This window comes from Theobroma cacao, chromosome 5 (genome assembly GCF_053813885.1).
Source record: "Theobroma cacao isolate CCN51 chromosome 5, ASM5381388v1, whole genome shotgun sequence".
Taxonomy (NCBI): Eukaryota; Viridiplantae; Streptophyta; class Magnoliopsida; order Malvales; family Malvaceae; genus Theobroma; species Theobroma cacao.
Window position 1 is genome coordinate 6,389,583 of NC_142643.1, and position 27,326 is coordinate 6,416,908.

Below are 27,326 nucleotides of genomic sequence, written 5' to 3' on the forward strand. Positions count from 1 at the left end.
ATGGAGAGCAACCAAGGAGCAGAAAAATAGAAGAGGAAGGAGAGCTGGGCAGAAAAATAGAGAAGAGAGGGAGAGGTGTTCTGCTGCCGGCGCAAGAAGAAGGAGCATCGAACGGAGGAAGAGAGAGAGGAGCGGCGGCTGGCGCGGCACCAGAGAGAGAGGAGCAGCGGCTGGCGCGGCACCAGAGAGAAAGGGAGCAGCAGCAGCGAAGATCTGGCGCGAGGGGAAGGAGCACCGAACGGAGGAAGAGAGAGTGGAGCGGCGGCTGGCGCGGCACCAGAGAGGGAGGAGCGACGGCTGGCGCGGCACCAGATCTGCAAGTGACGCAGTGCCAGCGACAGTGAAAAATAGAGAAGGAGAAAGGGAGAAGAATGGTGCGTGAAGAAAGAGGGAGGGTCCAAAGATTTAAAATGGCACCGTTTTGACTCACCCCAAGACCCCTTTTGATTACAAAACGACACTGTTTCGGTGTTGGAGGGTGTGGCTATTCATAACAAGGTAAATTTTTTCATTTTTATTATAGATATATTGGCTTGATTTTGTGGTGCTAAGTTTGACTTAAAATATATATATGTATATATAAAATAAAAAAAAGAAGCTAATTGGTTTCGTTAGAGTATTAATTTAGCTAAAGAACATATAATATTTAGCGGATTGTTTGTTTTAAAATATATATATATAAATATGGGAAAAGATGAAATGTGGAACATATTTATGAGATTCATAGTCATGAAAATTTATATAGAGATAATAAGAGTGAAAATAAATTAGGGAGAACTAGAATTAAAATATGATGAAACAAAAATGTGGAAAAATCAAATTAGGTAAAAAGGTAGTTCTATATAAACGGAGAAAGAACAAAATAGAAGGAGATAAAGAACAATTTAATATAGATAAGATAACTGCTCAATTTGATGCCGATGATGGGATAATCGATCGGGATGCGAGAAGTCGCAATCCCGAGCTTATGTTCCCTAGGCTCGGAATCCGAATCAAGGCCCCACCAGTACGATGGGAGGGTCTCGTTTTTAAGATTCCGAAATCCTTAATAAATAAAGAGCTTGATTATACAACAAAAATTATTACTTGATGAAATTAATTGATAAAAAATAAATAATAAGTAATAAAATAATGATAAAATGATAACAATCCAAATATATATAATAATTAATTCGTGAAAATACAATATATATGACATTAAATAAGTAAATAAATAAATTAATAATAATAAAAAATAATAACTAATTTAAAAGTAAGCATCGAATATTAAATGGCATAAAGAAATGCGAAAATAATAAATAAAGACCTTAAGCATTAGGTTTGAATAAAAATCGCTTATGAAAAATATAATAATAATAATAATATAAAAATATATATAAAATAGCACGATAAAAAATATATAATTTTTATTCATTAAAATAACATAGAATTATAAACAATTCGTCTAACTATAAATGAAAAACAAAGAACTTAGGACAAAAAAATATAAAGTATAAAAAAAAATAATAATGATAATAATAAGAAATAAGGATAGGAAATAGGAAAATAAAATATATAATAAAAATAAAAATAATAAATGATAAAAAATAAAATAATAATAAAATTGTATTAGCATAACATATACATATTGCATCATACATATCATTGCATATCAATATTTTTGGTTTTCAAGCTTAAGCCCCGATAATGGGATCTTTCGGGGATCCTGCGAAGGCGGGTATTTCTCGAAAATTTCCTTAGGTGAAAAGATGTCCTCGGGTCCCACCAGTGTGATGGGAGGGCTCGAGAACCATCTTTAATAAAAGGCTTTTGCTCGAATTAGGTTCATTATGCACAAAATATTATTTTAAAAAGAAAACGTACGATGACCCCGATGACGGGAATTATTCGTCGAATTTGCGAAGGCGAGTTTCTCGGATAATTTCTTAGGTGAGAGAATATCCCGAGTCCCACCAGCATGATGGGCGGATTCGGAAAATATCCTCGATAAAAGGTTATTTGTCCGGCACTTTTATCTCACGCCATGCATTTCATCTCACCACCCATGTGCATTCCATTTTAGGTTAAATAGGAGATAAAAAAATAATAATTAAGGAAATCTAGTGAAATTAAAAATTAAAGCCCAATAGGATAATCTAAAAAATGGTACCGTTCATGGAACGGGCGTCCGAGGGGTGCTAATCCTTCCCCGGGCATAACCGTACTCCCGAACCTAGATCCAGAAAATTGTAGACCGGTTTAAGGTTCTTTTCGGTGGGCTTAAAATTAATTTAAGTTTGCATCGATTAGAATCGAGTCAATAGGTGGCCAATCACACCTATAAAAAAAAAGGATTGGTGGCGACTCCTAGTTAAATTTTTTAGTGAGTTTTCACATTCACGTCTAGCGGTCGGGTTCCCGGACCCGCACGTTACGACAGGTGGCGACTCCACTGGGGAAAAAATTGAGAGTCGAGCCATTAAAAAATAATAGGTTATCCAAGGCTTTAAATAATCCACTGTTTCCTTAATATTAATAATTTGTACTGCATATTTTGTTTGGTACATTAGTTTATTTCGCATTTATTACTTTATTGCTTCTAATACTTGTGGGGAGTTAGGGTAGAGGGATGTGAGATTGTTACTTTGAACTCATGATTTCCTTCACACACACAGCACATTTTACATTCATGCATAAACCCTCCACCCGGGTTATGTCCTTTTTAGGAGGGAGTTTAGTAGCTACGCTCTCGTGAGGTGATAACCTCCGCTTGGGCTAGTGAAAACTCCCACTCAAATCGAACCTAGTCCGTTTGAAGCCTGTAATGGGTGAGGACTGGGGTGCCTTACTAGTCCGTGTGGACGACAGTGAGGAACGATTTGGGGACTTTAGCTCTGTTTATAAACCCCGCTCAGCATATAGAGTACCGAGAGCAGCTTAACTTTAGAAAGGGCCATACCCGTGAGAATACACCTTATAAATAGGTACACATGAAGGAATTTCTTCCACTCCCTCTATTTTAAATTATGCCCCGAGATAATAAAGTATCGTGGAGTAGACAATAATACCCATGATATTGCTTGTTATTCTCTCATTATTTTTAACATTACATTATTTCTTTTTACCATACTAACTTAAGTTTATTTTGCTTGTCATGCGCATGTTACATGTTCATTTGCATACATCGTAATTGCATATAGGAGGAATATTGGCTACACAACATTCAACCTAAGAGATCCCAGTTATATCCATGGCATCGTCATCAGCAGGCCCGCTCAACATATACAGAAATGACTATGAGATAGAGTTACAGATGAGGCAGATTCAACAAGAAAAAGGAGACTGTTTGACCCAGGGACATATCTCAATTTTACCCGAGAGAGTTCACTTGGACCTTCAGCAGAATGACTTTACAGAGATGGTAGGAATTTGGGAACAATGGAGACGTGCTCACCGAGACAATTTTCAGAACAAGTATGGACACATTGCTTGGCTCCTATATGTACCAGTCGATGATCAGATGCTCCGAGCCATTGTCCAGTTTTGGGATCCCTCATATCGTTGTTTTGTCTTTAACAAGGTGGACATGACCCCTACTATAGAAGAGTACTCCTCTCTGCTCCGGATAGACCATATGCAGCCTGACAAGATCTATTGGAGGGCCCAGAAGACGGGACACCGACGAAAGTTGGCCAAGTTGTTAGGAATGACTACGGTAGAAGTGGATCAGCATTTGAAGAAGAAAGGAGACACAGAATGCCTTCCGTGGAGTTTCTTGAACGGATATATTAAAAAACACATGGAGGATGAACAAGGTCTCTTGGCTTTTGCGATGGCAATTTACGGCTTAGTGGTCTTCCCGAAGGTTCTAGGTCATGTGGAGGTGTCAGTCATAGACTTCTTTGATCAGGTGACAAGGAGCATCAACCCGGCCCCATCCATCTTAGCTGAAACCTTCAGATCCTTGAATTTCTGTCGACGCAAAGGTGAGGGACGATTCATCGGATGTGCTCAACTCCTAACCATATGGATCAAAAGCCATTTCGAATGCAAAGAGAGCAAATTTCGAAAGCTTTATCTGTCTGCGAGTTGTCCTATCCTTGAGTTCTGCGAAAGTGAATGGCCCGACTACAAAAGAAAAGAAGAGTGGGTCACAAGGCTCCGGAGGTTAATGAGCATTGAAGTGACTTGGAGAGCTCCGTGGATGCCACGAATGCAAGTAATGTATAAATGTGGGGATAAGCCGTGGGTACCACTGATGGGACCTTGGGGAGCCATCAGCTATGCCCCAATAATGGTGCGGAGACAGTTCGGATCTGAGCAATTCGTGCCCATGACTCACCAGCTCGACCAGTTAGAGTTTACATATGGAGAGCCAGAAACGCTAAAGAGAATTGAGGAAATTGCTCAAGACTGGAAAAAAACTTGCCGAGTAGATCAGGGAAGGGTTACTGATGAAGTCACCACAGGATATCATACTTGGCATGACCAAAGGGTGAAAAATGTCATACATCCCCCGAAGAACCCATCCAAACATCCCGTAAACCCAGAACCTCAAGACGTCCTGTTGGAGAGTGAGTTAACGAGGAAAAGACTTGAAAAGGAGATGATGAATATGAAGCGTAGGCATGAGGATGAGCTAGAAGAAGTGAAGAAAGAAACTGCAAGAAAGGTACGGGTGGCTTTGAAAGAGCGGGATGAGTGGCAAAGCAAGTTTGAGGAAGTGAGCGTGGCAAATTCTTCTCTGTTAGCCCGAATACAAGAACTCCAAAGTGCCAACAACGCTTTGCAGCACGAGGTACAAAGGAAAGAACAAACCATCCAAGAGTTGAAAAATGACTGCGACATGTTGGAAACTGCCATGGAGGGCTATAAGGCACAGTATGAAGCAGTAAGGCAAGAATATTTCCAAATGAGGGAAAGAAACAATTCATGCGCACAAAGCCTTCAAAGGAAAGAAGCTGAAATGCAATGGATACTGAGGCAGATGAGAGAAGTGGCATTTAGAGCTCGAGTAATGGCAGACAAGACTGAAGAACTCAGGCGGGAGATCCTTCCCAAGGATGAATTGAGTGAGCGGTTGATCAGTCACCTCAAGATGGTTAGGGACCAATATGACAAAGTTGGTTTTTCTTTTTGATAGTTATGTATGGTTTTAGACAATGATGTAATTGGATATTTAAGTTTTATGGATGCGGATTTTCTTATGGTAAATGTTGGATGGCCAATATTTTTTCTATTCAAATACATTTCATTTGCATCATAATGCATGATTCAGATAAAAATAATAAATAATAATGCACTCAATATAAAATTCTAACTTATTCCTTGAACTAATAGAACAAAATTCCAGAAAAACAAATTCTCCACAGATACAATACAAGAGCCCGTTCTAAGATCATGGGGGACGAGCATTCAGAGAGGATGGATAAGATTGAGAAGAAGCAAGAAGAAATCATGGGTCAGTTATCAAAAATTTTGGAGTTAATATCTACAGATAAAGGAAAGAAAGTGGCGGGGAGTTCTGGTACACCAGAAGCCATTCAACAGACAGAAACCAATACAGACCCCGTGTATCCACCAGGATTTACACCTCCACCTGCAAGGAATGCTTCTATTCCCATGCCATCCATGGGTCAATATCCATTTTTTGGGATGCCAATAGGACCACCACCGACTTATGCTCAACAAAGGCCAATTGGAGGGGCAAGTCCTTCAGATCCCATCTCTGTGCCTGATTTGGATGATCCAAAGGAACAAGAGAAGCTCAAATGTGGATCCGTTGAATCGAAAGATAATCCCGATACTCATCAAAAATTTGACCTTTTTGAGGAAAGACTGCGCATGGTAGAAGGAATGGGAATGTATTGTTCTATGGATGCAATTGAGCTTTGTCTGGTTCCAGATGTGGTTATACCCCCAAAGTTCAAAGTTCCAGACTTTGAGAAGTATGATGGAACCAAGTGCCCGGTCACACATATCACCATGTATTGTAGAAGGATGGCCGCATATGCTCATGATGACAAACTCTTAATACATTGCTTCCAAGATAGCCTTACTGGTGCTGCAGCAAAATGGTACGTCCAACTGGACCGCAATCGAATCCACACGTGGAAAGACCTTGCTCGGGCGTTTGTAGCTCAGTATAAGCACGTTACAGATATGGCTCCGGATCGCCTTTCTTTACAAAACATGGAGAAGAAAACCACTGAAAGCTTCAAAGAATACGCTCAAAGATGGAGGAATGTGGCCTCTCAAGTTCAGCCACCATTGACTGAGAAAGAAACCACTGTAATGTTTGTCAACACCTTGCGAGCCCCTTACTATGAACGATTGGTTGGTAGTGCCACAAAGAACTTTGCTGATATGGTGATTTCGGGAGAAATGATAGAAACTGCCATTAAGCAAGGGAAGATAGAAGGAGGTGATATGGCAAACACCAGGAAAGGGGGAACTTTCAAGAGGAAAGAAGGAGAAGCCCAAGCCGTTACTTCAGGACAACACCAAGGAGGAACATACAACCCTTACCAGCCATACCTACCATACCCCTATTACCCAGCTGTGCACAACACTTCACAAAGCCCATACCCATACCCGCCTATGCCAAATGCCTTCCCTAACCCGTACCCATATAATCCCATCCAACGGACACCTTACCCACCTGCTTCCACACCTGTTACAGCTTCAACCACACAACAAACAACACCTTCAAACAACCATACTACCGGTGAATCAAGAGGATGGCGAAACAAGCAAGAGAAAGTGCAGTTTGACCCTATCCCAATCCCTTATGCTGAACTCTTCACTCAGTTGGTTGCAAACCATCTAGTAGCTCCCTTATACATAGAGCCATTAAAACCTCCATTTCCAAGATGGTATGACACGTCCGCCCATTGTGATTATCATTACAGAATCGAAGGTCACTCGATTGAGAATTGCACGGCATTTAAGCATAAGGTGCAAGGGTTGATCAAGGCAGGAATCCTGAACTTTGAAAAAAAGCCAGAACAGAATGTTAACAACAACCCACTGCCAAATCATGCTGGGGCAGGGGTAAATGCAATCGAAAGGGAGGTGTATGTTAAAAGGAACATTCGGGAAGTGGAAACCTCCATGGAGAAAGTATTTGAAGCCTTGGTAAAAGCCGATATGCTCAAGGTGTGGCCTGAATGTCCTAATGTGAATGACTCACTAGATATCCAAAGACTATGTTGCTTGTACCACAAAGGATGTGTGGGACATTCAATCCAGGGTTGTAGTTCTTTCCGGAAGGAAGTGCAAAGAATGATGGACGAATCAAAGATCGAGTTCTATACGGAAGCTTCAGAGTCAGTAGTAAACATGATATCCAAGGAGTCTACTCACCCAATGAAGATAAAACCTTTGACCATTTTCTACGAACCAAAAGGAGAGCTTGTGGAGGATAAAAACCATGCCAAGATGGTCATCGAAGTCCCTAAACCCTTCCTCTACAAAGACAACAAAGCTGTCCCATGGAACTACAACTGCAATGTACAAGTTTCGGAAGCGAAGAAATGGATAGCTGAATCTCAAGATGATGCTGCCAATATAACTGGTGTTGGAGGGATTACCCGCAGCGGACGCTGCTATTCACCGGAAGCATTCGAGAATCTCAAGAATGAGAAGGGAGAGGAAAAAGAGCAAAGTCCTAGAGAAGAAAAGGTACAACCTCCGGAATCGACAGATGGCTCAAAAAGATCGGTAACAGAAAAAGAAGCTGCCGAGTTCCTCAAGTTCATCAAACATAGTGAGTACAATGTAGTTGAGCAATTGAACCGGATGCCCGCTCGTATTTCACTACTATCTTTGCTCCTCAGCTCAGAACCACATAGGAACTCTCTGATGAAGATTCTGAACCAAGCATATGTGGATCATGATATCTCAGTTGAAAATTTGGACTACATTGTTGGGAACATTTCGGTGGGTAACATAATATCCTTTAGCGATGAAGAAATCCCTTCTGGAGGTAGAGGAAATTACAAAGCCTTGCACATCACTACCAAGTGTAAAGGTTGTACCGTCGCAAAGGTACTGCTTGACAACGGATCGTCCTTAAATGTGATGCCCATGAGGACCTTGGCCCGTTTACCCATCAACATGTCCTACATGCGAAAGAGTCAGATGATCGTAAGAGCTTTCGATGGAACAAGGAGAGAAGTAGTAGGGGACATTGAGATACCAGTAGAAATTGGCCCATGTACCTTTACCATTGAATTTCAGGTTATGGATATTGCTCCTTCATACAATTATTTGTTGGGAAGACCTTGGATACACATGGCTGGGGCCATACCTTCATCTCTTCATCAGAAGGTCAAGTTCATAGTGGAAGGGAAGATTGTCTGTGTTAACGGGGAAGAGGACTTACTCATAAGCAAGCCAGCAGATACGCCTTACGTGGAAGCGGCGGAGGAAGTGCCTGAATGTTCCTTTCGATCCTTCGAGTTCGTTAACACCACGTATGTGGGAGAAGGAACCACACCGCCTATTCCGAGGCTTTCCAAAACCACCAAGATGGTTGTTAGTCAGATATTAGGAAAAGGATACCGAGCAGGGGCAGGATTGGGAAAAGAACTGCAAGGTATTAGAAGTCCCATACGCACTACCAAAAATGAAGAAAGGTTTGGCCTGGGGTACAAGCCAACTAAGAAGGAAAGAGAAGAAATGATAGCCGAAAGAAGAAAAGAAAGGTTGGCTCGCTTTAAGGGGCATGAGTTGGAAATCCGAGGAATGACATATCCTCATCTTTACAAGACATTCCGATCTGGAGGTTGCATCTTTCCTGAATCACTCACCGTTGAGAACCAAGAATCAGTGTCAGCTCTAGGAGGGACTTTTTCTGATTTGTCAATATGTGCAACGGAGGAAGGTGAAGAACAGCCAAGAAATGCGGATGAGATTCCTACTACATACCTTGGGCCACCGAATCTAAAGCTGAGCAACTGGACCACCATGAGTTTACCAGTCACTTGTGATTCAATTTCAAAGTAATGCAAACTAAACATCCATGCTTATGCCCAAAAGCATTGGAATTTTATGTATCGGGCTTTTTATCATTTATCATTTTAATAAATTGACATGCGTAGTGCATTTCTCATATCTCCTCTCATAATTAATCATTTCCATTAGTGTCGTTTCATCCTTTTATTTTAACTATTTACCTATACAATAGCTCTACATATTTCAATTCCCTTTACCTTCCAGGATTCCAAATAATGAATGCAAAGATGATAATGACAGTGGTTTTGAAGTTGATTTTGAAAAAGGTACAAGTGTCAGTGAACTTGACAGTACAGAAAGCGTGGAGGATTATGATTTAACTCTGGACTTGTTAAGGCTAGTAGAACAGGAGGGGAGACAAATTGTCCCACATCAAGAGATACTTGAAACAATTAATTTGGGAGATGAAGAAAATAAGAAAGAAGTTAGAATTGGTGTGACGTTGGTGTCAATGGAAAAAGAAAAACTAATAAAGCTACTTCATGAATATGTAGATGTGTTTGCATGGTCTTATCAAGATATGCCAGGACTCAACACAGACATTGTAGCCCATAAACTGCCTTTGAAACCTGAATGCAAACCGATTAAGCAAAAGTTGAGAAGAATGAAACCTGAAATGTTGTTGAAAATTAAAGAAGAAGTGAAAAAGCAGTTCGATGCAGGATTCTTGGAAGTAGCTAAGTACCCTGAATGGGTTGCAAATATTGTCCCAGTTCCTAAGAAAGACGGGAAGGTGAGAATGTGTGTGGATTATCGAGACTTGAATAGAGCTAGCCCAAAAGATAATTTTCCTCTTCCCCACATTGACACCCTTGTTGACAATACTGCCCGCCACTCCATGTTTTCCTTTATGGATGGCTTTTCAGGGTATAACCAAATTAAGATGGCACCAGAGGATAGAGAGAAAACTACCTTCATAACTATGTGGGGGACCTTTTGTTATAAGGTAATGCCATTTGGTTTGAAGAATGCCGGGGCAACTTATCAACGAGCTATGGTGACTCTCTTCCATGATATGATGCACAAAGAGGTTGAGGTGTATGTGGATGATATGATTGTAAAAGCTCGCAAAACAGAGGACCATGCGGCTAATCTTGAAAGATTATTTAAGAGGTTACGGAAGTTCCAGCTCAGATTAAATCCGGCAAAGTGCACTTTTGGAGTCACTTCAGGAAAGCTACTGGGTTTCATCGTCAGTGAAAGAGGAATAGAAGTTGACCCAGATAAGGTTCAAGCAATCCGTGATTTGCCCCCTCCCAAGACGCAAAAAGAAGTTAGAGGATTTTTGGGGAGATTAAATTATATAGCCCGGTTCATATCACAACTCACACTCAAATGTGACCCGATCTTCAAACTCCTTCGCAAACACAATCCGGGGGCGTGGAATGAGGAGTGCCAAGTTGCTTTTAACAAAGTTAAAGAATATTTGTTGAGTCCGCCAGTATTGGCACCACCTGTGGTCGGGAGACCCCTCCTCTTATACTTAACGGTAAATGAAGGATCCATGGGATGTGTGTTAGGGCAACATGATGAAACTGGTAAGAAAGAAAGGGCAGTTTACTACTTGAGCAAGAAGTTCACTGAATATGAGTCCAAGTATTCCTCGTTGGAAAAGATGTGTTGTGCTTTAGCATGGACGGCGCATCGACTCAGGCAGTACATGCTATATCATACCACTTGGCTCATTGCAAAATTGGACCCGATTAAATACATCTTCGAGAAACCTTCCTTATCAGGTAGAGTGGCAAGATGGCAAGTGTTATTGTCTGAATATGATATTGTATATGTGTCCCAGAAAGCTATCAAAGGAAGTGCAATCGCAGATTTTCTTGCAGAAAGGGTGGAAGAGGATTATGAACCAATGGAGTTTGAGTTTCCAGATGAGGACTTGATGTCAATATGTCAAACAAGTGGGGAGGAATCAGAGAAAGAGAAGTGGAAGATGTTTTTCGACGGAGCTTCGAATGCCTTGGGGCATGGCATAGGGGTCGTGTTAGTATCACCAGAAGGAGATTATTATCCCGTTATAGCTAAACTCAACTTCTATTGCACCAATAATGTAGCTGAATATGAAGCTTGTGTCATGGGCATTCAAGCAGCAATCGAGAGGAAAATTCACATTTTGGAAGTGTATGGGGACTCTGCTTTGGTTATTTATCAATTGCGAGGAGAATGGGAGACACGTGACTCAAAGTTAGTTCGGTATCACAAGTATGTATCAAAGCTGATTGAAAATTTTGATGAAATTTGCTTCAATCATTTGCCCCGAGAGGAGAACCAAATGGCTGATGCATTAGCCACACTGGCGGCAATGTTCAAAGTTGGTACCAATGTCAAGATCCAACCCATCATGATTAATCTTCGAGAGTGTCCCGCGCACTGCTCTAGTGTAGAAGAAGAAATAGACGGGAAACCGTGGTATCATGATATTGTGCACTATCTCAAATTTCAGCAGTACCCGGATCAAAGCTCAGAAAATGATAAGAAAACCATTAGAAGGTTGGCAATGAATTTCTTCTTGGATGGGAACATCCTATACAAGAGAAGTAGGGATCAAACACTTTTGAGATGCGTGGATTCAGCCGAAGCTCGGAGAATAGTCGAAGAAGTTCACGAAGGAGTTTGTGGAGCACATGCAAGTGGACATAGGTTGGCAAGACAGGTCATGAGGGCGGGGTATTACTGGCTCACGTTGGAAAGGGATTGTATAGACTTCGCTCGAAAGTGTCACAAGTGTCAGATATATGCGGACAGAATCCACACCCCTGCTAATTCACTGCATGTATTGACATCACCATGGCCATTCTCAATGTGGGGCATGGATGTGATTGGGTTGATAACTCCGAAGGCATCAAATGGGCATCGATTTATTCTGGTGGCAATTGACTACTTCACTAAGTGGGTAGAAGCATCATCTTATGCCAATGTGACCCAGAAAGCGGTATGTAAATTCGTCCAAAAAGAAATAATATGCCGCTATGGTCTCCCAGAAAGGATCATCACGGATAACGCTAGTAACCTCAATGGTTCGATGATGAAAGAGGTTTGTGCCAAGTTCAAGATCAAGCATCACAATTCAACACCTTATCGCCCAAAGATGAATGGAGCAGTGGAAGCAGCCAACAAGAACATCAAAAGGATAATTGAAAAGATGACAGATATATACAAAGATTGGCATGAGAAGTTACCTTTTGCTTTGCATGCTTATCGCACAACAGTCCGAACTTCCACGGGAGCTACACCGTTCTCTTTGGTGTATGGGATGGAAGCAGTTTTGCCAATTGAAGTGGAAATTCCTTCCCTTCGGGTCCTCAAAGAAGTACAGTTGGAAGAAGCCGAATGGGTTAATGCTCGTTATGAGCAATTGAATCTCATAGAAGAAAAAAGGTTGACAGCACTTTGCCATGGGCAGTTATATCAAAAGAGAATGATGAGGGCATATGACAAGAAGGCACACTCTCGACAGTTCCGAGAAGGAGAATTAGTATTGAAAAGAATTCTCCCGAACCAGCATGATCTTCGCGGGAAATGGACACCAAATTGGGAAGGACCATTCGTCGTGAAGAAAGCTTTTTCAGGAGGAGCACTAATTTTGGCGGAGATGGACGGAAGGGAGTTTTCCAACCCGGTAAATGCCGATGCTGTCAAGAAATATTTTGCATAAAAAAAAATAATAATAATAAAAAAAAAAAAAAAGAGAAAGAAAATTTTCAAGTTGAAAACCTGAAAAGGCAGCTTGAATTTGGGAGATGTGTTTAGGGCGAAAACCTGAAAGGGCGGTCTAGACACGGAAAGGTCCAAATACTACAAAAGCTTAACACAGAAAGGGTGAAGCTCATGATCCGAGATGTTCATACAAAAGGCAAGGGAGCTGACAAATGTGCCTATTTCGGGATAAAATTTTGAGACTACTGTTAATATCTATCGAAACAGTCATTAAGAAAGGACTATATCCCATTTGTATTAATCAATTTTCCCTTGTTCCTTGTCATTATACTTGATTGTAGAAACTTCACTTTTTTCTAATGAAAAATAGCCTTTCACTCCCAACAATGCCCTCATTTCCATTCTGCCAAAAGAGGAGATATGAGTACATTGCATTGCATTTGCCATAAAATTAGAATGATACTTAATAAAGAGCATGATAAAGTAAGAAATGTTTGCAATATATGGAAAAAAGGATCATAATTGACAGGGAATGAAATGGAGTCTAGGAAGGGAAAGAAAGGAATGGAATTAGCAATAGAATGGAACACAGTTAAAATGTGAAGAGTGATTGGAACATGCATATGATAGAAAAAGAAAACAGTTATGAGCAATGAATTGAGGAAGACGAGAGATCAGAAATGTGATCAATTCATCCCCCATTGATCAAAGAAAAGGCTCTAAAAACACTAAAAAAGGGAAACTAATGAAGATGAATTGACATGTTCAAAATTTTAAAACAATTGAAAAATAGGGAAATTTATCTCTAAAATCATAGGAATTTCAGATGAGGAATTGGTTATTTTTCACCATTTCGGAAAAATGAAAAAGTTTCGTTGCCTCAGTTTTGAGGAGTTCATATTAAGGTTTCAGTGCCTCAGTTTTGAGGAGTTCATATAAAAGTTTCGTTGCCTCAGTTTTGAGGAGTTCATATTAAGGTTTCAGTGCCTCAGTTTTGAGGAGTTCATATAAAAGTTTCGTTGCCTCAGTTTTAAGGAGTTCATATTAAGGTTTCAGTGCCTCAGTTTGGAGAGGTTCATTTTAAAAGTTTCGTTGCCTCATTTTTGGGGAGTTCATTTTTAAAGTTTCGTTGCCTCAGCTTTGAGGAGCTCACTTTTAAAAATTTTCATTGCCTCAGTTTTGAGGAGTTCATCTTAAAAGTCTTGTGACCTCAGTTTTAAGGAATTTATAAAAAATATATATATATATATGAATATAAATATAATAATGATAATAATAAATATATATATAATAAAATTTGATAAGAGAATTAAAGAATTTAGTCAAATACAGTGTCTACGTCTTTGCACTATTTCGAATTTTCGAAAAGCTCAAAGAGGGGCAGCTGTAGACACTAGATTAAAAATACAATGAACAAAAAAATGATGGAAAGAAAGGGAGAGAGGTACGACTGGCAGGGTGCGGACGCACCCTGCCAGGCACCTCTCTCACCTGCCAGACGCGAAAAATTCGCTTCTGGCAGGTTAGTGGAACTTGCCCCTGGGTGCCCAGGGACAAGGCAGTAGTGGAGCGCCCCCTCCAAAACCCAGAAATCGGGTATAAATGGGAGGGGGAGAACCTGCAGCAAATGGGGGGCTTTCAAAAACGATGGAGAGCAACCAAGGAGCAGAAAAATAGAAGAGGAAGGAGAGCTGGGCAGAAAAATAGAGAAGAGAGGGAGAGGTGTTCTGCTGCCGGCGCAAGAAGAAGGAGCATCGAACGGAGGAAGAGAGAGAGGAGCGGCGGCTGGCGCGGCACCAGAGAGAGAGGAGCAGCGGCTGGCGCGGCACCAGAGAGAAAGGGAGCAGCAGCAGCGAAGATCTGGCGCGAGGGGAAGGAGCACCGAACGGAGGAAGAGAGAGTGGAGCGGCGGCTGGCGCGGCACCAGAGAGGGAGGAGCGACGGCTGGCGCGGCACCAGATCTGCAAGTGACGCAGTGCCAGCGACAGTGAAAAATAGAGAAGGAGAAAGGGAGAAGAATGGTGCGTGAAGAAAGAGGGAGGGTCCAAAGATTTAAAATGGCACCGTTTTGACTCACCCCAAGACCCCTTTTGATTACAAAACGACACTGTTTCGGTGTTGGAGGGTGTGGCTATTCATAACAAGGTAAATTTTTTCATTTTTATTATAGATATATTGGCTTGATTTTGTGGTGCTAAGTTTGACTTAAAATATATATATGTATATATAAAATAAAAAAAAGAAGCTAATTGGTTTCGTTAGAGTATTAATTTAGCTAAAGAACATATAATATTTAGCGGATTGTTTGTTTTAAAATATATATATATAAATATGGGAAAAGATGAAATGTGGAACATATTTATGAGATTCATAGTCATGAAAATTTATATAGAGATAATAAGAGTGAAAATAAATTAGGGAGAACTAGAATTAAAATATGATGAAACAAAAATGTGGAAAAATCAAATTAGGTAAAAAGGTAGTTCTATATAAACGGAGAAAGAACAAAATAGAAGGAGATAAAGAACAATTTAATATAGATAAGATAACTGCTCAATTTGATGCCGATGATGGGATAATCGATCGGGATGCGAGAAGTCGCAATCCCGAGCTTATGTTCCCTAGGCTCGGAATCCGAATCAAGGCCCCACCAGTACGATGGGAGGGTCTCGTTTTTAAGATTCCGAAATCCTTAATAAATAAAGAGCTTGATTATACAACAAAAATTATTACTTGATGAAATTAATTGATAAAAAATAAATAATAAGTAATAAAATAATGATAAAATGATAACAATCCAAATATATATAATAATTAATTCGTGAAAATACAATATATATGACATTAAATAAGTAAATAAATAAATTAATAATAATAAAAAATAATAACTAATTTAAAAGTAAGCATCGAATATTAAATGGCATAAAGAAATGCGAAAATAATAAATAAAGACCTTAAGCATTAGGTTTGAATAAAAATCGCTTATGAAAAATATAATAATAATAATAATATAAAAATATATATAAAATAGCACGATAAAAAATATATAATTTTTATTCATTAAAATAACATAGAATTATAAACAATTCGTCTAACTATAAATGAAAAACAAAGAACTTAGGACAAAAAAATATAAAGTATAAAAAAAAATAATAATGATAATAATAAGAAATAAGGATAGGAAATAGGAAAATAAAATATATAATAAAAATAAAAATAATAAATGATAAAAAATAAAATAATAATAAAATTGTATTAGCATAACATATACATATTGCATCATACATATCATTGCATATCAATATTTTTGGTTTTCAAGCTTAAGCCCCGATAATGGGATCTTTCGGGGATCCTGCGAAGGCGGGTATTTCTCGAAAATTTCCTTAGGTGAAAAGATGTCCTCGGGTCCCACCAGTGTGATGGGAGGGCTCGAGAACCATCTTTAATAAAAGGCTTTTGCTCGAATTAGGTTCATTATGCACAAAATATTATTTTAAAAAGAAAACGTACGATGACCCCGATGACGGGAATTATTCGTCGAATTTGCGAAGGCGAGTTTCTCGGATAATTTCTTAGGTGAGAGAATATCCCGAGTCCCACCAGCATGATGGGCGGATTCGGAAAATATCCTCGATAAAAGGTTATTTGTCCGGCACTTTTATCTCACGCCATGCATTTCATCTCACCACCCATGTGCATTCCATTTTAGGTTAAATAGGAGATAAAAAAATAATAATTAAGGAAATCTAGTGAAATTAAAAATTAAAGCCCAATAGGATAATCTAAAAAATGGTACCGTTCATGGAACGGGCGTCCGAGGGGTGCTAATCCTTCCCCGGGCATAACCGTACTCCCGAACCTAGATCCAGAAAATTGTAGACCGGTTTAAGGTTCTTTTCGGTGGGCTTAAAATTAATTTAAGTTTGCATCGATTAGAATCGAGTCAATAGGTGGCCAATCACACCTATAAAAAAAAAGGATTGGTGGCGACTCCTAGTTAAATTTTTTAGTGAGTTTTCACATTCACGTCTAGCGGTCGGGTTCCCGGACCCGCACGTTACGACAGCTAGTTGGATGGCAAAACCCTCACAAGGTTGGGTGGTAGTAAACTCTGACGGTACATTACGTCGTAGTACTAGTTTGGCTACTACAAGTGGTGTTTTACTCAACTACAACAGTTTTTGGTTAGGTGGCTTTGCTGCAAAGTTAGGGAGGTGTTCTTCCTATAGGGTTGAATTATGGGGAGTCTTACATAGCTTTTGTATAGCAAGGGATAAAGGATTTCGTAGGATATGGCTGTAGGTGGACAATAAAATCGTGGTTCAGGCAATTACCGTTAGCGCATCGCATCCATGTGTGAATTTTGATTTACTAAACGCTATTCACAGCTTGCTACAACTCGACCGAGAGGTAAAGATTTCTCATATTTATCGAGAACGAAATATGGTAGTGGATGGTATGGCCAACATAGGATTTAATTTAGAGAATAGCTTTCATTTTTATGATGTACCACCTCCGGAAATCAGCTCTATGATGTTCAATGACTTATTGAGAGTGTGTTTTCCAAGAATGTTAGAAATAAATAAAAATTTCCCTTTTTTTTTAAAAAAAGAGAGACTCAATTTTTATAAATTATTATATATGAATTAAATTCACTATTTTGATAAAATATAGAGACTAAGTTCATAATTTAACTTTTTTTTTTTTACATTTGACAATTCAACCATTTGATTTGATAGCAAAAAGTGCCAAATCAGTATATTATGGTGATCGGTTAGGGCCATTGATTTCCTCAACCATTGTGCCAATGATATCTTTGGAGGTTAAGTAACAAACAAGAGAAGAGGAAAATTTTTTTCAAAAACTTAAAATAAAAATCATATTAATGTTTTAATAATAAATTATTAATATTTAAAAATAAAATACTAAATATTTCAAATAAAAAGTAAATATCCAAGAATCAAAATTTGTTAATTGGATACAAATATTATCTTAATCTAAGAACATTAATGATAACATATTAAATTATAATTTAATGATAACACAATGCCAAAAGCTCATGAGTTTCAAGAACTTCAAAATTTTTATTAAATTATGATAAATGTTATTTTTGTCCTTTTATTATTTATTACTCTACAATTAATTTTCTTAACAAAATATTTAGAACAATATGAAAATGGTAATTTTTATTTCATAAACCACATTACATAATAGTTATTTTATTATGTTTCTGTCTTTTTATCTATTTCGACAAAATGATTATTTTCTATTTTTTCTATTTCATTTTGCCAACCAAATGTGTCAAAAGAGTTAAAAAAAAATTCTATTTATAGATTATTATTTTATACAGTGATGTGAGTAGTTTAAAAACTTTGTAAACAAATTTAAATGTGTCACGTGTCCATGTGGTTGTAAACAAAAAACAAAATGATGACACATAACATACATTTAAATTTGTGCAAGGGAGATAACAAATTTACTAAAAGTTAATTTTGAAATTTATTAAAATAAAAACAAGTTGATTTTTATTGTATTTGTTATCAGAAAAATTAATTTATTTCTTAACTATTACTAGTACTCAGTGAACGAAGTTTAATAAATTATAAACTTGTCATAAAAGTCCATAACAAATACTTACCAAATAATTAATTATATGACAAAAAAAATGAAAGTCATGTGACATAATTTAAGCGAGCGAAAAGCATTAAACTTATGAGGTTGTGAATTACACGAATAAGGTACTTTACATATAAATAAACAAGCACTTGCAATAACTAAAATATCTACCAATTCTCAAAAAAAAAAAAAAAACTACCATCACTCGTCAGTTCATTTCAGTCTTAACTATGGGCAGAATTTAAATAGAAGTTTCTTAGGTCAAGTTCATGAAATTTCCCTAAAAAGTGATCAAATAAAAACTAAATTTAAAAAAAAATTTAAATCAATAGATTGATAGAACTCTATGAGAAGATCAATAATGTGGAAAAAGCTCATTAAAAATAATATTAATAGATAAAATTTGATCGATATTTATTGAATAGTAAGAATTTTATCAGAGTTTTAAATAAAAATGTTTATTTAAAAAATATCAAAATATATTCAAACTAATTCAAATTTTGTATACTTATCTAGTAACAAGGTCTTTTAATTTATAAATTTAAATTTTGAAATTTAATTTTCAATTTATCATTTTTTAAGAGAGAATTTCACGAATTGGATGTAAGAAAATTTACTGAAACTCTATGTTTTATCATATAATATAAAAATTAAAAGATGAGAGAAATGTGGCATGATTCAGATGCGTGAGGAAAGATTTACGTGGGGTCCTTGGGGATAGCAGCAATCAAGTTCTTACCTAATCTACAACTTTAAAGACACCAAATGTTGGTTTTAATATGTACGCCACATGGCTCTATGCTTCAAACAGGGAACTGCCAATTTTTACACTCCATAAAGGAATTGACCAAAAACTTGATAGTTGAAATGACTATTTGCTCATTTGGCTTGATTTATTTTTAACTTATCTACTGCTTAAAAGTAGAAGCAGGATCAAACAGAATTTCGTGAAAAGCTTTTAAAAAAAAATAATTTTTTTAAAAAAATAAAATTTTAAAAAAAAGAGCTTAAAAAAAACTCCAATTAGAAGCTTTCTCTTTTTTTTTTTTTTAAAAAAAAAACACGCCAGTTTATCAAGAGAGTTATTTTTTCTCAAAAAAATCCTCGCTCAAAAAATACTCCTTCCCTCTCTCCCTATTGATCTCCCTCTCCTCTCTCCCTTTCTGCAAATTAGGGGTTTTTTTGTTTACAAAAATTAAGAGGAACGAAAACCAAAAAAAACATAATTGCATCCAGGTTTTTTTTTTTTGTTTTGTTTGTCATTTTTTTATCATTCTTTTTGCTTGGGTTTTGGAAATTCTCTTTGTTATTTGATATGACAATTATGTGATATTTGTTTGTTCTTAACTTTTTTTTTATGTATATAATATTTATTGATTATGATTGAAGTCGAATAGGTCAACAATTGTTGAAATAAATTATATGAAAATTGACTTCCAAACCCTAGATGATATTTTTTTCAATCCTTTTTGTCACAAAGTTGATACTGTTAGACATGATCATATAGCTTCATCCAAATTTCTAATCTCTTTCAAATTATTTTATGTTTATTTTTTTTATTTTAGTTTTAAGCCAGGTTTTAGTATTCCATAAAAAAATTACAATTTGTTAAGGATTCAGTTGACCAGATAATTTTCTTTCTTTTTAGAAAGTTATTTAATTTTAACAAAAATTAGAGTTTATATAAATTGTTTTGCCAAACAGTTTGTCTATAAAAAAGAACTTATAAAAAGTAAATTTATCAAACAGTTTTAGCTATTATTTTTCATAAGAGCTTTATAATAGTTTTTAAATTAGAAAAAAGCTAGGCCAAACATGCTCTATAAGTCATTCCACCCAATATATTAGGAAAAAAATTAAAAAAAATAATAAAAAATGATCATCCTCATAAGTTCATTTTAAAAATAATCTTAAATATAAAATTAACTGTTTTTATTCAATTTTTATCAAAACTTGATAAAAATATCTTTAAAACACTTTCACAAATTGAATACTCTCAATTTCTCTTTCAAGCCAAAACTGTCCATCCAACTCTCTATGCTTTCTCAACTCTCTCATGCCCTTTAAACCATTCAGGAGCATGTTTTTGATTTGCTTTTTCAAATTCGATGCAAAATTGAAATAAAGAGAAAGTGAGGAAAAAAAAAAAAAAAGGTGAAAAAGAATTGCATGGAAGAAAACAGTTTTGGCATTTTGGTTGCTTCCATCCATCTTTGATTTGGTAAAATCTCATAAAAATTTCTAGAAAAGTTTTGCCAAATGATTTTGTTGATGAATTGCAAAACTTTGTGTCACTTCTTAATGATTTTGTAAAAAATGTTCAATAGCTTTGTTGGAAAAATGTTTTCTACTATATGTGGAACCCTTAAGAGATGACTATAATATTTTTTCAACATGACGTATAACAATAATATTTTTTTAATATGACTTGTAATAATTTTTTTTTAACAAGACATGTAAACTTTTTTTCAACAGGACAAGCAACAATTTTTTTTTTCAACAAGGAGTGTAACAATTTTTTTTTCAACAATGCGTGTAACAATTTTTTTTTCAACATAATGTGTAACAACATTTTTTTCATGTGCGTTTGAATATGAGAAGGTTTCATTAAAGATAATTTTGTCAAAAAATCTTTTCTGTTGACTAAAAATAATTAAAATTAAAAAGAGATTTATTTTTAAAAATTCTTTATCTTTGAGGGCTACAAAAAATTTTGTCCCAAAAAATTAATAAGAAATTGGGTGAGGAAAAACATACATCCAGTAATTTGGAATGGCTGTTGTCACGACCCGAAACTCCCCATCGAGCTCGTGACAACCGCCACGAGGTCTCGACAAACATTTTTCACCTCGAATGTCGATCGAAACCTCGTAAGGCTCTCGTATCTGCTTTTGCACTTCCCCGGTGAGCAATAGTTATCAAATACCAAAATTTGAAGGATTACAAATCATTTTCAAATCAGAACATAACATATTGTTTTTTGGCTCACAGGGGCATTTTCATCATTTTTGTCAAAAATCTCGAAACTTGCTAAAAATGTAGTAGGTAAACAGAAAATATATATTTAATGATTTAAAAACAAATTAAGTATCTAAAACGTTCATTTGAAGTGAAAATTTGACCATTTGAATATAATAAAAGTATTCAATAAAATAAACTATTTTCTTGTAAAATAATTTTCATAAAACTATCGGTACATAATTCTTATAGCGTAAAAGTTAATTATATTCATATATACTATAAAGCAAATAACCAAAGCATAAAATTTCTTTTATAGTGACACGTGGGCCCACATCTAACCAAAATGCATCTGAAGTTGGAAACCTACAGCTTTTACCGATTCGAGTCCAAATGAAGGTCATTGTCAAGTCAGCTAACTATGAAATTCCCCGAGCTTGATATGTGAGGAAATGAGGGTGGTGAGATTATAAAATCTCAGTGAGTAAACAAATACCATCTAAACTATCTAAAGTCGAGTAAATGGAGACAATTGAAATAAGTCATCAAATTGTAATTTCATTACCTTTCAACTCATTTCAACCGAATAAAATCAATCCATATAAATTGAGTAATCAACTTGGCTTATGAATTTCTTAAAACTTTGGCTCGTGCCAAAACTCATACTCGGTGATACCTTGCGCAGGGCATCCAACCGAGTCTGCCAAGGCTGTTAAAATTTTTGTATACACTTAAAATATATTTTTAGTTTGAGAAAAATACAGTCGTTCCATGGCGTTGGCTGAGTTCTCCTTCACGTGATGGTTTGGCTTGAAGTGAACTTTAAGCTTTACCCTAGGAGATACCCTACGCACCTCTCCGTTCAAGGTAAGAATATAATGGAGTTTACCGTGCCCCTCTAATAGGTTGGTCTACAGAACCCCCTCTGCAATGAATAATTAATATATACTCCACCAATCAATAAAATTCATTCTAGCATGACATGGCAATTTATCGCAACCTAACCTCTCAAGGCTGAATACTCAGTACAAATAATTCTAACGCCAAAATTAGTTTAGCCGTTCATGCTCATATATTGTCATAAGCCATTCAATTTAAAACCATAAATTTACAACACAAACAGGCAGTCTCCAATTACTCTATTTTCAAAACCAATATTCGGTTTTTTCAAAAAATTTATAAAATCATTTTATAAAATCGTAATTTCTCCTAAAACATAACAATTTACCATTTAAACCCATTTTCCATAAAATCACACAATTGTATAAAACTACTCTAGATAATTAAGACGATAATAAGTTCACTCACAGTTCTAGGAGTCGATGTACTCCTAATCCCAGTCTCCAAGCACAATCTCTGTACTTTTACCAGTGTACTTTGCTCACCACCTATCCACAATGTCCAATACATAATTCACCATATCAATGCTTGACCATTATAAAATCAATTCAGGCTCGGTATATATGCATGATATGATATACAACTTATCTGACTACCGCTTAAATGCGGTGCTGACCTAATTCGGCCTATTATCTCCAATTTAACTCCAAATCAATTCTTCTCACTTTCTACACTCCAATTATACTTAAATTACCTTAGTGACTGTGAATGAGATTTAATTTATCAGTCTCGATAACAAATTACGAAAATACCCCTAGTGGGTAAAAATTAGTATTTTTGCTCCGAAAATTTTCATTATTTTTCTAGGCTCATAATTCATCATTATTCATTATAATTCCTCAAATAAACATCAAGATCAGCAATCAATATTCCCCTAGAAAATTCGGTCAATAATGGTAATGGAGGAAAATAAATTCTTTTCTTATTGTTTTGTTCCTAAATATGCTAAACTAACTAAATACACTAACATAACTTAAAATCAAATTAATCTAACAACTTTATCTCTCCTAACCCATTTTGACTAGCCATCAATTCATCATGAAAATATGTAATTTAAGCATGGAAAATAAGGAGAAATGCTTAAGGAAAATAGATTTCAAGCTTAAGTTGAAAAATCCTACCTTTTTCACTTGTTTTCCTTGATTTTCCACACTTTTTCTCTTGAAATTCCTCACCTAGGGTTTGTTCTTCCTCTCTTTCTCTCTCTTCCTTGCTTGACCGAATATTTGGAGAGTAATGGGCTTATTTATGCTATTTTTTTAGTTAAATAATAAAATATCCTAAGCTTGACACATGATATTTTCTTATTAGTCTATTTTTAAAACTTTTAAAATTTTAATCCTTTTTATCTCCACCATACAATTAGTCAATGGTCAAAATGAGGATAAGGGATGACCATGTGCTGAAAAAATATCCTGGTGATGAAAAATTACAGTTTTACCCCTAAGGTGGTAAAATTATCATTTTAGCCTTATACTCCAAATTATACCGGAATTAAAATTTTTCACTTCTAAACCTCAAATCATACTCCAATAAGTCAAATGGGGCCAAAAATCTTTTCTAAAAATTCTCATTTTGTCCCCAAGTGGCAAATGACCATTTTGCCCTTAGATAGCTAAAATTTCGGTTTGACTCCAAATTGATCCTCGAACTTCGAATCACCATATTAAACCATTCTGGGACTTTAAAATTCTTAATTTCATCGTAAATTCTCTATTTGATTTAGTTCAAGGCTTAAATCAACTTTGTTGTACCTCTAGGTACAATACCGACTTTTGTAAATTTTTCGGGACTCTTCTAACATGCAAACATGTTATCCATCACATGTATGTCATGACAAATATTTTTATAGAGTCGGGCTTGTTATCTTCACCCCCACTTGGATCAACCATATGATCTTTCTTCATGACTGATTTCAACATCCGACTAAATATTAATATTTTAATATTATTTTATTAATAAAATATTATTTTATTCTAAAAATTTTATCTTGTCTCCTTGGTACCCAAAATACCTTATTATGCCTCACTGGACTTCCGAATCGCCTTTTATCACTTTTAAACATTTTAATTGACCTCAATTTACATCCGATCAACTTTATTTATCATCATATCAAAGTATGAGGTATTTCAACTGTTGTTTTGTTTTGATCATGCCTACCAATATACATATATTCACTAAGCTAGGCTGGCACTTTTCATTGCTTCAACCAGGAGAATTCACGCATTTTTATGGACAATAGAGTAGTGCTTGAAACAAATCTTGAGTGCTTAAACTACTACTACTACATGTAAGGTTTAAGTACTCGGATAAAAAATTAGAAAAAGTATATCTACTTTGTCAACTTGTAGCAAAAAACAGGGAATCATACGCATCGAGAGTTTTGGAAATGGGACCATATTCCATGCATTTGCAATTCCTCCATAGGAAAATTTTGGAGTATATGAGAATCATGTGATCAACTTTAGTACCTTTAGTACAAATCTCTCATGTCGATTTCATGTGTACAAAAATGTAAAGATTTACATATTGTGAGATTCATGAACTTTTTGGATTAAATTTTCTGTTTTCCTAATACGTCTATCTTATACCATCCTCACTTTGAGATCAATTACTTGTTTCATGGCTTGGCCATTTAAGTGATAGTAAAAAATAAAGTGATTACATGGTCATAAAATAAAGTTCGAATTCCTTATGTCCAAGAATAGTAGCAATAATGGCACAAATTGGTGGCTATGTATACGAAATGTGCAAACATTGGGACCGTCTTGTTTATTTATTGAGGTGTGTTTTTGCTTTCACCATTTGGTATGTGGGAGTTAAAATGGCAAAGAAGATGCCTCAACTAGCAAGGGTACTGCACTACGCTAGAAATTGCTTCTCACTGTTTGCATCATTGATCAAGTAATTTTACCTCTCATCTGTTTCTTTTTTCCCCTCCACGTTATCATTCACTAAAATTTGATTCTATTTCTATCTCCAATGGCACCCAAATTGTTACAAGTGGAAGATTCTAAATTTAAATGTGTTAGGATTCACTGCCTCACCTTCTCCCTCAACTGAGTGGCTCTCTTTTTCTCTACAAACCTGAGCCACCAGTCTCCGCCGTCTTCTGCTGCTACCTCACCTCCAAACACCTTTTTCCTTACTTCAAACACAGCTAAGGTCAGGCGTGGAGGGTAGTTGGCCCCTCCCACAAAATTTTTAAATTTTTTTATTTACTATATATTTTCTAATAGGGGCGGCAGGTAGTATATTTATTAGGATTGCAACCTTTTCAAAATTTTTAAAATTTTTTATTTGTTATATATATTTTTAATAATTTTTTAAAATAATTTTTTATTTAATAATTAATAAAAATAATAAAATAATCTCATTAATTATACTTAACTTTAATAAAAAAAAATAATTCTTAAATTTCTTCACAGTTCTTCCTCTCTCTTTGCTTTTCTCTTTCTCTTCCCTTTTGTCCTTTTTATTATTACTTTACTTTCTTCTTTATAACTCACTACTAAACAATACTTCATTCTTAAAAAGTGATTTATAAGCTTATAAATTTAGATAAGAAAGGATTGGAACCAGTCACTATCCTTGTGTAAAATTAAGAGAAAGTAAAATTTTTTTTTATCTTCTTCTTTCTATTTATATTATTTAACTATTTATATATTTAATTATTATGTAAAATTTTACATATCGTATTTAATTATTTATATTTTATATATTATAATTTTATATTTAATATTTTAAATTTAAATAGAAATAAAATAAGAATATTAGATATTGACTACATTAATTTTTTTCACAAGTTTGATTAAAGTATGAGTAAGTTGAAAATAATTAACAAATTCTTAAAAAAAACATATGTAAATCATCCAAATAATTTTCCTACACTTAAACCACGAAGCCTCAGTGCTTTAACTCATGAGTAAGAGCAATGTGAATCGTCAAAGAATCAATCTTGAAGAAATAGATGCTTTTCATGAATATTTTGATTGTTGATTAAATTTAACATATTAATTTTAAAAACTTTTAACTTTTATGTTTCTTCGTTGTTGGCCCTCTCAACAAAAATTGATTAGTTCCGCCACGGTCTAAAAACCCCTAACTAAAAGCAACAAAATTCTTACAAACCTTATACATCAAACCTACTACTTTCAACCTCTAGAATCTTAAAACCTTGCTGACCGGAATTAACCAAGGACTTTTTTCTTTTGTGTTTCTTATTGCTTTTTTTTTTTCTTGTTTTCTTGGATTGAAAATGACTTAGATAGATTTTCTTGCTATCTTGGTTTTTTCTGGTGTTCTTGAAGGTTGTTAGAGACTTTACGTTTTTTTTAGCTCTTTTCTTTTCTTGTTTGCTTACAGAGATCGTCTCTCGATCACCTTGTCTTTGTGATTTTTGGAGATTTTTATAGAATCCAAGTCCTAATTTTTTGAGATCTATTGAAGAGGGTGATCAAGTGTTTATAGGTTAGGGTGAGCTAAGACCGAGTTGGGGTGGCTCTAGGTAATAAATGAAATAAATAAAATAAATAAAATAAAAAATGTCTTAAATTGATTTGGACAAAATGAGGTGCAAGTATAACAAGTAATAATAAATGAATAATAAAACTAAAATATAGTAAATAAAAAAAGTTAAATTATAAGGGTGTGTACTTTCATTTTATAGGATTCGGCTTCCTCCAATAAATTCAATGTCTAGTGTATGCTTGCCGTGACAAACATTTATGATCAAAGGGTTGCATAATTGCTTCTCACCCACAAAAAAAAAATATTGGCATAATTATATTTTATAACTTAACTAAAAACCCCTGGCTAAATCTAAATCTTAATGATCAGCTAATATAAACCATTATATTCATCTATAATTGATCAGACTCAGCTTTGACCTCGGTTTCTTTTTGATAACTCTATCTTTATAGTGCTACCTGCAGATTGCATCTGAAAATTCATAGGAAAGTTAGAAAAAATGGTACATGCTTCATGAGCTAGACAAACTAAATGATGGTGTTAGTAGTTACCAGGGGGTTTTGTTTTATATCTATGATGTTAGCTACCAAATGGGCAGAGCCCTGGCTAATTTCTTTTTTTTTTTTTTTATGTATCGGGTTCTAGTGTTTTAGGCAGGTAGCTGAAATGAGTCTGGTGTTTTCACGTAAGCTCTACTGATGGGGGAACGCCTTTGGTCC

The 27,326-nt window shown here is 35.7% G+C and overlaps 1 protein-coding gene across 1 annotated transcript; it reads left to right on the forward strand.

Annotated features, from left to right (window-relative positions):
- Window positions 1-364: 364 nt before the first annotated feature.
- Window positions 365-26,533, forward strand: LOC148762388 (uncharacterized). The gene is made up of 3 exons (XM_088806370.1): window positions 365-498; window positions 3,180-4,146; window positions 26,503-26,533. Exons 2-3 carry the CDS (start codon window positions 3,230-3,232, stop codon window positions 26,531-26,533), a joined length of 948 nt encoding a protein of 315 aa, XP_088662496.1. The 5' UTR covers window positions 365-498; window positions 3,180-3,229.
- The last annotated feature ends 793 nt before the right edge of the window (window positions 26,534-27,326 follow it).